The 12,370-nt window shown below is 39.5% G+C and overlaps 1 protein-coding gene across 10 annotated transcripts in view; it reads right to left on the reverse strand.

Moving 5' to 3' along the window:
- CDK12 (cyclin dependent kinase 12) overlaps positions 1-12,370 on the reverse strand; it is a 151,032-nt gene that overhangs the window by 97,267 nt on the left and 41,395 nt on the right. For 4 of the 10 annotated variants that reach the window (XR_016281883.1, XR_016281882.1, XR_016281886.1 and 1 more), the window contains one exon: positions 4,765-4,866. Coding sequence is in view for 5 of the 10 variants with exons in the window: in XM_089531919.1 (XP_089388045.1) it covers positions 5,335-5,568 (234 nt within the window). In the remaining 5 variants the exon portion in view is untranslated. Of the gene's footprint in view, positions 1-4,290; positions 4,368-4,663; positions 4,867-5,309; positions 5,569-12,370 lie in introns of those variants that run through there. The other 6 variants (XM_089531919.1, XM_089531920.1, XM_089531918.1 and 3 more) reach the window with 4 other exon arrangements.

Here is a 12,370-nt window from a genome sequence, read left to right on the forward strand (position 1 = left end):
CTCCAGACTCGTAGTCCAATACTCAAGCCACTATACTATGCTGGCTCGCAACCCAATATTTATTCAATGCTGTATATAAAGCTTTTAAGGATTTCTCTCAGTTCCACCATCATCACAGACAAGTTTAGTGAGAAAGTCACAAGACAGAACCATCTAGGGCTGCTCTCAGGTTATAAAATTCAGGCGATTAAAGTTAAAACTTGGTAAGATGTGATGCTTTTAAAGAAAGTTTTATTTTTAAAAAAATCCTGGGGCCTCTCTTTTTTCCTCCCACTGAGCCTTGCCCCACTCACACCATCTCTTCAGCATTTTAAATGAACACAGGCGAATGCCACAGCCTGTTTCTACCAAAAGGCAGATATTTCGGAAGCAGTGGTGTCACCCACCTTAGCTAGTACAGTCCACATCACCTGCACCCTCCTAGTGACACTTCTGAGTCCTGTTAGAAAGAGGGGAATGGACGAGGTTTTAATAGTGTTTTGGGGAGCCAAGATTTTGGAGAGTGTTGAAGGGTAAGTGTTAACTTTGTTTGAAACTGAGGAGTTACTGTGAACTGTGCATGGAACTAGTGGGGCTATTACAGAAATCTTTACCTGTCTGTCCGGATGTTTTTACTCCATTTTGATTATTGTAGATCAAGTTACTGATGTAATTATTTTAATTGCTGAATTTTTATTAATTTTAATGGTGGGAGGGTTTAGAGGTTAATGTAACTTTTTATTGTGTTTTATAATTTTTAAGCTGTAATCCCACCTCGATCCATAAGAAAAAGTAGAAAATATTAATAAATCTTCTTCTTCTTCTTCTTCTTATTATTATTATTATTATTATTAATTATTTTAATTTAATAACTAACAAGAAAAAACTTTCCAACATAGTCACTTTGAAACAGGCATGCTTATTTTCCTGGACCATTCAGCTATTGATACAATAGTATTATTGGATAGGCTTTCTGGATTGGGAATTAGGTGTATACTTTTTGTGTTCTACTTGAATTTTGGGAGATTGTGCTCAGGAACAATTGATTTGCCATCACAAGTGTTTCTCAACATCTCACTGGGAGTTTTGTCACTGAAGTATCACCAATGTGTTGATCATAGCTACCTCTTTTACATCAGATTCATATGAGGCAGTAGAAGTGCTAGATTAGTGCTTGACCAGAGGCCAGAAGCTCAACTGAAGCACAACCCAGACAAGATGGAAGTAGTGTTGAATTGGTGATGGTTGATTGACCAAGAGGAGGTACCATTCTTGAACCTCTTTAGGAGGCCTCTTCATTTCCTGAACCCTGTCTGGACTTCTGTTATCCCCTATCAATCTGCAACTGCTGGGATTACATAAAACAGAGTCAGGAAAGTTAAAGTGGGATCAAAGTACTATAACTGGGTAGTGTGGAGGATACACCCTATGTCACTATGCTATCTTAGCTATACAAAGAAACATATCTCATGTCAAAGTTTCTGTGCTACTCTATGTAAGTGGTGGCATCCTCATTTGGAGAAATAAAATGCTTACAAAACAAACAGATTGTTTTAAACTGGGAATGGCTAAAAATTCATTCACTTGAAAAAAATGCTCACAAATGTGCCTTAGACCACCAAAAAACCCCTGAAAATAAAGATATACAATTTGTTGTAGGAATATCTACGTGTGCACCCTTTGACTCTGCTATACTTTGTTGTTTTATAACCCTGAACCAAAATTGATTTAATTGGCATTTTTACCATGTGATGTACCAAAGATACTCAGCATTGTGAATATGCAAATATTTGTTTTGTGACACAAAAGTTATTTAAACAAAAACAAACTGTCACTTTGTTGTCACTGTTATTTGCCATCAAATTGGCTTCAACTTAATGAGACACCTCCAAGAGCCCTGGTCACCAACAGCCCTGCTCAGTTCTGGAAAACTCGGGGTTATAGCTTCCTGTAATATGATCTCCCTATTTTCCTACTACCTTCCAGTTTGCTTAATATTATATAGGTTGATTATCCCTGATCCAGAATTCTGAATCAAAAATATTCCAAAATCGAACATTATTCACACTGGTAGCTGAGATTGTGATTCCCTTACTTTATGATGGTTCAATGTACACAAACTTGGTTTCACATACAAAATAAATTAAAATATGTATAAAATTAGTTTCAGACTATGTGTATAAGAGTGTATACAAAACATAAATAAATTTCATATTTAGACACTCTGGTGTAGAAGAAGGAATTTCAGCATGTGCTGCTTGATAGTTTGTTGCATGACAAGCAACACCAGCTGAGATCCCCTCTTCTACATAACTATTAAAGGTACATGGATCATCTCCAGTTTTTACTCTAACAACTCTTGTTGTTGTTGTTGTTGTTGTTGTTGTTTTGTGTGCCTTCAACTTGTTTCTGACTTATGGCAACCCTAAGGTGAAACTATTATGGGGTTTTCTTGGCAAGATTTGTTCAGGGAAGGTTTGCCATTGCTATCACCTGAGACTGAGAACATAAGACTTGCCTAAGATCATCCAGTGAGTTTCATGGCCAAGCAGGGAACTGAACCCTGGTCTGAAGAGTTGTAGTACAACACTCAAGCCACTATGCTTCACTGGCAACCCTAGGGTTCTGTTTTAAAATTCCCAAATTATGAACATCCCCAGAGCACAATTATATCCCTTATTACAAAATGAAAAGACAGGGTTCAACTGAAACTCTATCAAAAGAAGGCCATCCATCAAACCTCAGTGACTAGGTAAGGGGGGGGGGGGCATTAGTCAGTGAAGCAAACAAGAAGCCAGCACTAACTGTGAAGGAACTCAAGAGAGCTGCACCTGAGATAGGAGAAATTGTCCATGATACAACTATCTTATGGAAGTTCCACAAAACTGGGGTTTATGGAAGAGTGGTGAGAAGAAAGCCATCACTGAAACAAATCCATTTTCAAATCCCATTTGGAATTTGTACATGTGAATGTGGGAGACACAACAAACTATGGGGAAAAGATTGTTTGGACTGATGAGACTAAAACTAAATATTTTTGGCTGGATGCAAAATGCTTTGTGTGTTACAAAGGCAACAACATTCATTGCCCTGAGAACATCCCTGTGGTGAAACATGGTGGTGGAAGCATCATGTTGTGGGAATGTGTTTCCTCAGTAGTGTTGGGAAACTGGTCAGAATTGAGGGCAAGATCGATTGAGCCAAAGCCAGGGCAATTCTAGAGAAACTCTGCTTCAGACTGCAAAGGACCTGGAACTGGCACAGAAGTTCAGTCTTCAGCAGAACAGTGGCCTGAAACTCGCTGTCAAAGTTACACTGGAGGGGTTGGAAAACATGAACTTGAATGTCTTACAATGGCACAGTCAAAAGTACAGACTGCAGTGGGATTGAGATTTTCCAGCAAGACTTAAAAATAGCAGCTCACCAATGCTCCCTTTATAACCTGACAGAGCTGAAGTAATTCCACCATAAATGGGCAAAAAATGCAGGACCAGATGCACAAAGCTAACAGGCACTTACCCAAGAAGACATGCAGCTGTAATTGTTGGTAGTGGTATTTCCACCAGGTATTGATGTGTGTCTGTGTGCATACTCATGCAACCAACAATTGCCAGTTTATTTTTGTTTCCTTAATGTCTGTGTCAGTGTAGTATAGCGGTTTGAGCATTTGACTATGACTCTGGAGATCAGGGTTCAAACTCCCGCTAAGGCATGGAAACCCATGGAATGGCCTTGGGCGAGTCACACACTCTCATCCCCAGAAAACCCTGTGATACCCCATGATAGGGTCCCCATAAGTCAGAAGTGACTTGAAGGCCTACAACAACAACATTCTCTGTGTCACAGTAAAAATAATTTCCACCCTCAATGTGATGGGTATTTTGTGTACATTGTAAGAAAACAAAACATAGAAAGTCAAAGGGGGTGAATGGTTCTTTAAGGCATTGTATATGTTAAATGCACAACAGTGGCAGCTGATGGCTTCCATGTCAGTGAAACTGCTTTAGGTATTATTCCAAATTTTAAAGACATTATCCATGATATTGAACCTATTTTGGCTTTGCACCTTGGATACTAATTTAGCACCTTTGATAGTAAGTTTGGAGTAGAACCCAGAGCAGATTCACTGCTCCACAGACAAGGAATCTATCAGCTGACACTGATACATGTTGTGCAGGAGAAGCAAACGAGATGGTTTCTGTTGCAAGAATTAAAAACAAAGGCCCACAACCAATATAAACCAAGAGTGGGCCAAGAATTCAAGTGGGATAGAAAAATGTAACATAATTGATAATGATGGATTTTCACATCCCCGAAGCTGTATGACAATCACTGTCTCCACTTCTGCCAATAATTCTGCTCTCTTCAGATGGAAACTGTTATCTGGACTGTGTAATTGAGAAAGGAGAGTGTATATTCTTTTGGGTCAGGACTTACCTAAAGTAGTGCTTCTCCATGCTCTCTGGCATGGGGACTGGCAATCTTTTGTCTCTAATATGCCAGAGACCAGTATCTGTGTCACTAACTATGACTGCTTTCTTTTTTTCTGTAAACTATGCAGACAAGCAGCTAATGGCTCATGAACTGGTGCTGGCCTGTGGACCACTGCTTTCACTGGGACATCAGAAGCAGCTATGGTGGCCATAAATCAGAAAGAGTGGGCAATGTACATAAAAAATGGATTTTATTTTCTTGAATTAAGGCAGCAATCAACATGGTTAACCCAAAACTAGTAGGTCTTCCTTCACAGCAGTAGCAACACAGCATGTCATGTCACATACTTACAAAGCTTGGTCCTTCTCCCACTGAAGATCACGAACTAGCATCACACCCATTGGCAAGCATGTTGAGATCAGGCAACTTTTAGCCAACGTCTAAGGTCTTGGTCTGCAAGTAGAAAAACCAGGAGTTGGTCAAATTAGTTCAGCCCAGAGCCTGGAAAAGCTTTTCTTTGGAAAACCACACCCACAATTGCCAGCCAGCATAGACAATGGCTGGGGGGGGGGGGGTTATGAGACTTGTCATCCAAAAAGTAACTTTTCCATGCTCTGGTTTTGTGGAGGTAGAGGCAGCTATGAAAGTTAAATGTAAAAGCTACATGTAACCTAGTTGTTAAAGGCATGAACTAGGAGCCAGTTCTACCAAGTCTACAGAGTTCAAATGTCAGCCCAACATTCACACTAAAATCATTTAAAGACTTTTATCAGATCACTTTCCTATGCAGGGTTAGAAATCTTAAACTATTAATACAAGGACATAGTTGTCCAATCTCAAGTCTAACCAGAACTTTCAGGATCTGAGCCACCTACTCTGAATCTCCCAGGGGCAACAAGAGATCTTTGGAAAGTTCATTTTTTAGATTAGAACTTCCAACCAGCAAAGGAAAAAGAGGAATATGTCAGAATAAGGGGATAAAACCAAGGATGAGATTACATTTTCCTGTTTGTCTCCAAAAGCTTTTGGCATTGGTTCCATCAAGTAAGCTCCATCCTCCCCAAGACACCAGAGGATTTTCTGCCAGATACTACTAACTTTTTCTCTCTTTGAGTTTGAAAGCTCCGTGTTCCTCTCATCTGTCTTGTGGCAGCCCTGTGTAAGGCAGCAATGGCTGACATTAGTTGCAGTATAGAAGGATTGTTGAAAACATGCAACTGTTCGGAGCCCTGAAGTAAAGAGCAAGATAAATACTGAGGGCTTTATGGAGCTGTTGTATCAAAGTAGCCATTTTAATTTATTTTGTTAAATTTATATCCCACCTGTCTTCCAAAGAGCTCAAGGCAGCATGCATAGTCCTGTACTCCATGTGAGTATACTCACAACACAACTGCAAGACTTGTTGGGCTAAGAGGGTGACTGGCTCAAGGCTTCATAAGCAAATCAGCAAATAATGAGCTTTATAAGTAAACCAGAATCTGAACCTTCTAACGCTTCAACCAAAGAGCATGCTATTCTGAGGTGGCTGAGATCCTAGAGCTTCAAGTTAAATCTTGAGATCTGGAAACCCTGTCCCTGCATTATCAATTTCGTTAATCATGACAATTTGCAACATGTTTCCATGAATCAACTATAACTGCTCCAGAACCTTTGCAAAAAGGTTCAGACTTGCAAAAAGTCACCACAAGCATATTTGTCAGATCTGTGCCACTGAAAGTCTATTGAGAGAGAATGAAAGAAGACTGAACAAAATCTCTGCAAGCCCTGTAGAACCCAAAAGAAGAAAAAGAGGACGACACCATGTCTGGTTCACTCACACACGCAAGTGCAAGTGACTTGCCTGTACAAATGAGCCATTACAGGTTAAATGTTCATAGGGAGACCATTCAGATTGTCCATGGAGGTCATTTCTTGCATTCATCTATTCACCAAGTGTAAATCATTAAGAAAATACACATTCGTGTGTGAACCTGCCCAGTGACTGGAAAAGGTACACCGAAGTGGCATAATATTAGGATGTATTGCAGTGGGGTGGGGACATTTATTATGGGATCAAACACATAGCAATGACAAGTGTGACAAATGAGTTTTAGGTCTAGCCTGCAGAACTGTAACTTCTTCACATCAGTTGCATACCTTTCATACTTCCAATGTTGTTGTGTGCCTCCAAGTCGTTTCCAACTTATGGCGACCTTAAGGCTGTGGTTTTCTTGGCAGAATTTGTTCAGAGGGGGGTTGTGATTTGCCTGAGGGCACTGAGTAGGTTTCCACTGCAGAGTAGGGACTCAAACCCTGGTCTCCCAGTATCCTAGTCCAACACTTAAACCACTACATCAGGCTGGGTCTCATATTTCCAATAGATCCTAGAAACCAAGGAATAGTTTTCATTTTCACAAACCATTCCTGTTGACAAGTCTGTAAAGCATAGTGCAAGTGACTGTAGGGCAGGGGCAGAAATTGTGTGACCTTCTAGATGTTTAACTACAATTTCCAGCAGCCATGGCCAACATAACCAACAGTAAGGAATGTAGGGTGAGATTTATTCTCTTTCCACACACAAATCTGAAAGCAACATCAAATACAAATACAAATGAGAGATCAAAGAGGTTGTGCTTTGTCTTATCCAACCTGGTACCCAGAATTTTTTTTTAAAAGTTGCTTTCTCAGAACAGACAGACATCGTGATTAGTAACAGGCCTTCTGGAAGTTGCTGATAAAAAGCATATTTTTCAAGCTCTATTGTTACCCTCTGGATTTGTCTATAAATCCCATCATCCACAAGCAGTAGGGCCATGCTGTCTATAAATGGGAGGTGTAATTCAACATATCTTGAAGCTATCAGGTTGAGTAATTTTGGCCTAGCTACAAAGTTAGGAATATATAAATTGTATAAATGTATATAATTATTATTAAAACTAATCAAACAAGAAATGGATCATGAGACATACAAGGATGTATTGTTATGCATGTTAAATAGAATGGAAAACTCCTTTGGATGGAAACATGTGACTTTCAATGTTGCACTTTAGTTGGTACTCTAATAAATGGTAATGTATGGAGGAGTCAGCTTGGTGGAGTGGTTTGAATATTAGACTGTGACTGTGGAGACCAAGTTAAAATCCTGGCTCAACCATGTAAACCCACTCGGTGACCCTGGACAAGTCACACTTTCAATGTCAGAGGATGGCAATGGCAAACCCTCTGAAGAAACTTACTTGTGAAAACCCTGTGCCTTAGGGTCATCATAGGCTGGAAACGACTTGAAGGCACACAACAACAAATGTCTTATGAACTTAGATGTCACTATAGCACTATGCAGAATAGTAATCTGTTCAGTGCCTAAATGGAACTCCTACTTCCATAATTGCCTATATATTAAGGGGGGAGGGGGGGACAACTGCAAGAAAATGACATGCACAACCAGCCATGCAGGAGAGACAAGAAACTGGACCATTTGAGAGCAATTTTCTGGGGACAGGCAGACAAGCAGCTTCTTCAAATGGTAGTAGAAGATACTATAATGTGTGTGAATGATGTTGAGAACAATTAGGAGCCCTCTGTTGTTAAAATACCACTTTTTAGTAATGTGCATTCTAGATGACATTCACTACAGTGGCTCCAAGACATGTTAAATACACATGCTTATGCTGACTTGGAACAACAGAAGGAGCAACAGAGGTAAGGACAGCAATACAGTACATGGCCTCCACCACAATTCTGCCCCAAGAAAACCAGTTCCAGATCAAAATTTCACTGGATACATATAATTGTGCAAGTTATAAAAATTACAAAACTGTTTAGATCCTTAAAAGCAAACTGAAAATGGGAATATGTAAATTATGGAAGCCTGGGATGAAAAGCAAAAAGTTTTACGTTTCGTTTAGATATGAAGAAGGCTATTCACCTATGTATAGTATATAAGCCCTGGTATAAACCCATGAGTTATGAATCAAGGAAGCCTTGGAAAGGACACACAAATCTGAAAGCAAGAAATGGGGATTATAATTCTGCTGATGGAATTCATGCAGATTGAAACAATGGTCCCAGTAGACAAACAGCAGAGAGCTGCAGCACACTGTTGTGGCATCATAGTAACATGAGTGAGATAAACCATGAGCAGAGAAACTCCAGAGAATGTAGTTGTGGATATATAATTCCCAAGATGCTCAACTTTTACTTTAGAAAAAGAGCATCCCTTGAGCCAGTGTGGTGCAGTGGTTTGAGCATTGGATTGTAACTCTGGAGACCAGGGTTTTAATCCCCGCTTGGCCATGGAAACCCACTGGGTGACCTCGGGCAACTCATATACTCTCTCTTTGCAAAGGCAAATCCTCTCTGAACAAATTCTGCCAAGAAATTCCTGTGTGTTCTGGTTCTTAAATTGGAAAACAACTGGAAGGCACACGACAACTCTAGCCCCTAAGGCTGCTAAAGGAAAGATTATGAATACAATTAGCTTGATGATTAATTATGGTCTACCATTTAGTCCACTGAAGATTTTACTTGGGCATTTAGATAGCATAGTTTGGAATAAAAAATATGACCTATAGTACTTTGCATTTTATTAACTAGGGGTAAAATATTAATCAAAACAAACAAACCACCTACCCTAAAGGAATGGTTGACTAAGGCTGCAGTCATATTAAACTCAATGATTACTTCTGAGTAGGCAAGTATACAGTTGTACTGTAGGATTCTGAGAACAGATCCAGTGTATACTTGGCAGGTATTTATTTCCTGCCTTTCTCCTAATAAGGGAACCATATTTTGGAAAATAAACAGAAACATGTGGGAAAACATAGCTGTTTTCTGAACGTGAGACAGATCATTGCACAGACAAAGTGTGTTGCTATAAATTATTTTTCCTTCTTTCATAGTTTTTTAGAATATTGGCTTGGATCCAGATTTAGGAAGATTCCACTGGGCTGGTTTCTTTGCTGTCTCGTTCCCACAGCAGGCCCTATAAAACTCTTGTTACCCAGAGGGCCAAAAAGACCAGTAGATGAGCTACAGGTGAAGGGGAAATGAGGGGAAATAAAAATCAGGAGGAGGTGCTTTCCATTAATAGAGCCCTTCCGACAGACAGAAGGCACATTCCAGATCCAGTCATTCTGAACTGAAAGATGTTGATTCCTGGAAACATTTTAGAAGCTGGACCAGACCTGTTGAACAAACTGTACAGTAGCTGAGAATGAGAACCAAAGACCTACAAATCTACTTTTCTTCCCCAGGAACTAGCTAAACTAGAGTTATACATCTGTTAAATGGCAGAACAAATAACATTAAAGTTTGTTCAAATTGTACAAGGCACACATAATTCATTTTATGCCAATTTTTAACTTTCAAAAAAGTATGTCAATATGCACTCACACCAATGCTCACATACACACGCCTGCCTGAAGTTAATCAGATGGAAGGCAACATACACACACCAGGCTCATACACTCCACATACAGCTGATTTATCCATCTGGGGCCATTTCTGACTACCATTAGTTTATTTCTGCTGGATCAGAGATACTGAGCATCTTGAATTTTTCTTCCCTGCCACAATCTGCACTCCCTCTCTGAATTTACTAGCTGAGCTAAGTAACAAACAATAAAAGTGAAAATTTTGTGTTTTTAAACGTTCACAGGGGAGTCACTGGCAGAACTAGGTTTAAAATTATTTAATAATAACAGTGAGAAATGGGAGTATTGATTTGCTAATGCTGGGGTGGATGGTATTTATATTTTGTGCTTTGTATTACTGTTAACTGATTAGCTTTTTCAGAAATCATGGGATCTGTCATTGCTGTTCCCACCAGCTAATTCTGTTATTGCCTCCAAAGTGTTCTTTTTAGAGTTTTAAAATTCACTTCCTCAAGATCACACTTTCCAGTAGTGTTAGGACTGCAGATCTAAAGTCTAATTGATGGTAGGTTCATGAGATTTGTATTGTAAAGCCAGGTTGGAAAGGCTGTCCCAAAACATGGGTTCTAATAACCTGACCAGTTAAATTTGATCACTGATCTTTTTCTCTTTTCTTTCCGCCACCAACATGTTATGTTGTTTAGTAACTCTTCAAACACTGTGGATTCTTTGTCTACATTGCAAAATGTAAACAGCTAGAAGACAGTGATCTACTTAAACGCCAAAGTTAGCAACGCGTGGTTAAGCAAGATCAGTTAATGATTCAGGGGTGGAGACTTTTTAATCTGATATATTCTGAATGCCTCTAAGCATATGCAGATGCTTTTTTTTTAGTAGTTTTGACTATCTGCATCATCTACCTTTTCACTCACTTAGAATCAAGGATTGCAAAGAAAACTGCTACAGGATGTGCTTTGCATGCAGAGGCCAGTTGTGCCAAACTCAATCCCTGCCACTTCCAGTTTCCCACAATCTCAGTGCTCTCCAACATTTCTCCTCATTTTGAGATCATCCACAGCGAAGAATAAGGCAAAAACTCTTATTCTTTATAACACAGGAGCAGTGAGTGCCTCTCAAGGCACTCCTGACCTCAGTGGGGAAAGGAGGGATTAAATTATCACACTAGTTAAATTTAGCCACTTATATTCAAGCTATTCATACTCCCAGCCTCAGAGGATCACAATGGCAATTGGCAAACCTTCTCTGAAGAAACTTGCCAAGAAAACCCAGCGATAGGGTTGCCTGAGGGTCACCAGAGGTCCAAAATGGTTGGAGGAAAACAACAACTCTTCAAGCTCTCATAGAGTGCTGTTAACCACTAAATTAATTTGTTAAGCTTCATTAGTAAAGAAGAAACTAACAAGTATTTAATTAGTCAAATACAGGTAATTATTTTCAAACTATGGTCATGTCAGCATTTTTCAGATTGTGTATCTTCAATGAATTCTTTTTGGATGCCTCCTTGAAACCCTGAAAAAGTCAGTGGACTTTTTTTTTAACAGAACCCCAATATCCTCAACATAGCCTGAGCCCAAGAATTTGCTTTTAGCTACCAGAATAGGAGGTTTTTTGGATTGTGGTTCCCAAAATTCCCGTAGCCATGCTAGCTGGAGAATTCTGGGAGCTATAATCAAAAGTTGGCTTTGCTACATTCTGAGCTGAACCCAGGTCACAGCCCTTTCACACTGTAATTCACTATTGTTGTTTATAGCAGTCTAGTCTAGAATAAAAATCATTTTGTTATTCTTAATGAGAAAGTCAGGAATCTGTGACAAGTCTACCGGAAGTCACCTGAACCAGTGGACCCCATTCTGCTTTCTGCCCACCATTGGTCTAGGGAATATTCCAGGTTACATGCTTATGAGGCACTAATCAAATCTGTGGTGTGTTGCCCTTAATATTCTCCCAAATGCGCATGTTGCACAGGCAAAATCAACAGTGGTGGACAAGTTTTCAGGAAAGTTAAACTGGTATCACAGATCTCATGATGGAAGGCTAGAGAAACTTGAAGAAGCTTCCCAGAAATATAGCTTGAAAATTACTAGAATAGGAGAACAGAAATTCTCCTCTCATCACTTACAAACAGTGCCTGAAAGACTTCAACTGTATCGCTCCCATTTTTTCAGACTCTTTGTTTTGTGGGGAATTTTCAAAACAAAGAATCCCCGCAGATCCGGTGGCATTTCACAAGTAAAACCTGCAGGAATGTCAACAGATTCTCAGCACAAAATCTATCCATGGCCCATCAGGTTCTACCCCCCCCCCCCCTCTTTTAGGGTTGTGCCTTGTTTCTATAGAAAATTATCAGCTAGAACTATTAAAGTCTACATGTCTTTCACATGGGCTTCATTTGGTACTTGATAAGGTGCATGTATAAATCATGGCTTTCTGAAGCTCTAAAACAAGGATTTGTGCTATTCAGATTATAGTATTCTAAATTTTTCTTTCTGTGGCCTAAGAGAATCTATATGCTCATTTCTGTATCACCAAGTTTTGAACAATCACACTTTAAATGATTAAAGGAAGGATCTCATGGATCTTTTAGG

The sequence above is a fragment of the Sceloporus occidentalis genome, unplaced genomic scaffold, assembly GCF_023333645.1.
Source record: "Sceloporus occidentalis isolate IW3139 unplaced genomic scaffold, rSceOcc1.0.p SCAF_7, whole genome shotgun sequence".
NCBI classification, from domain to species: Eukaryota; Metazoa; Chordata; class Lepidosauria; order Squamata; family Phrynosomatidae; genus Sceloporus; species Sceloporus occidentalis.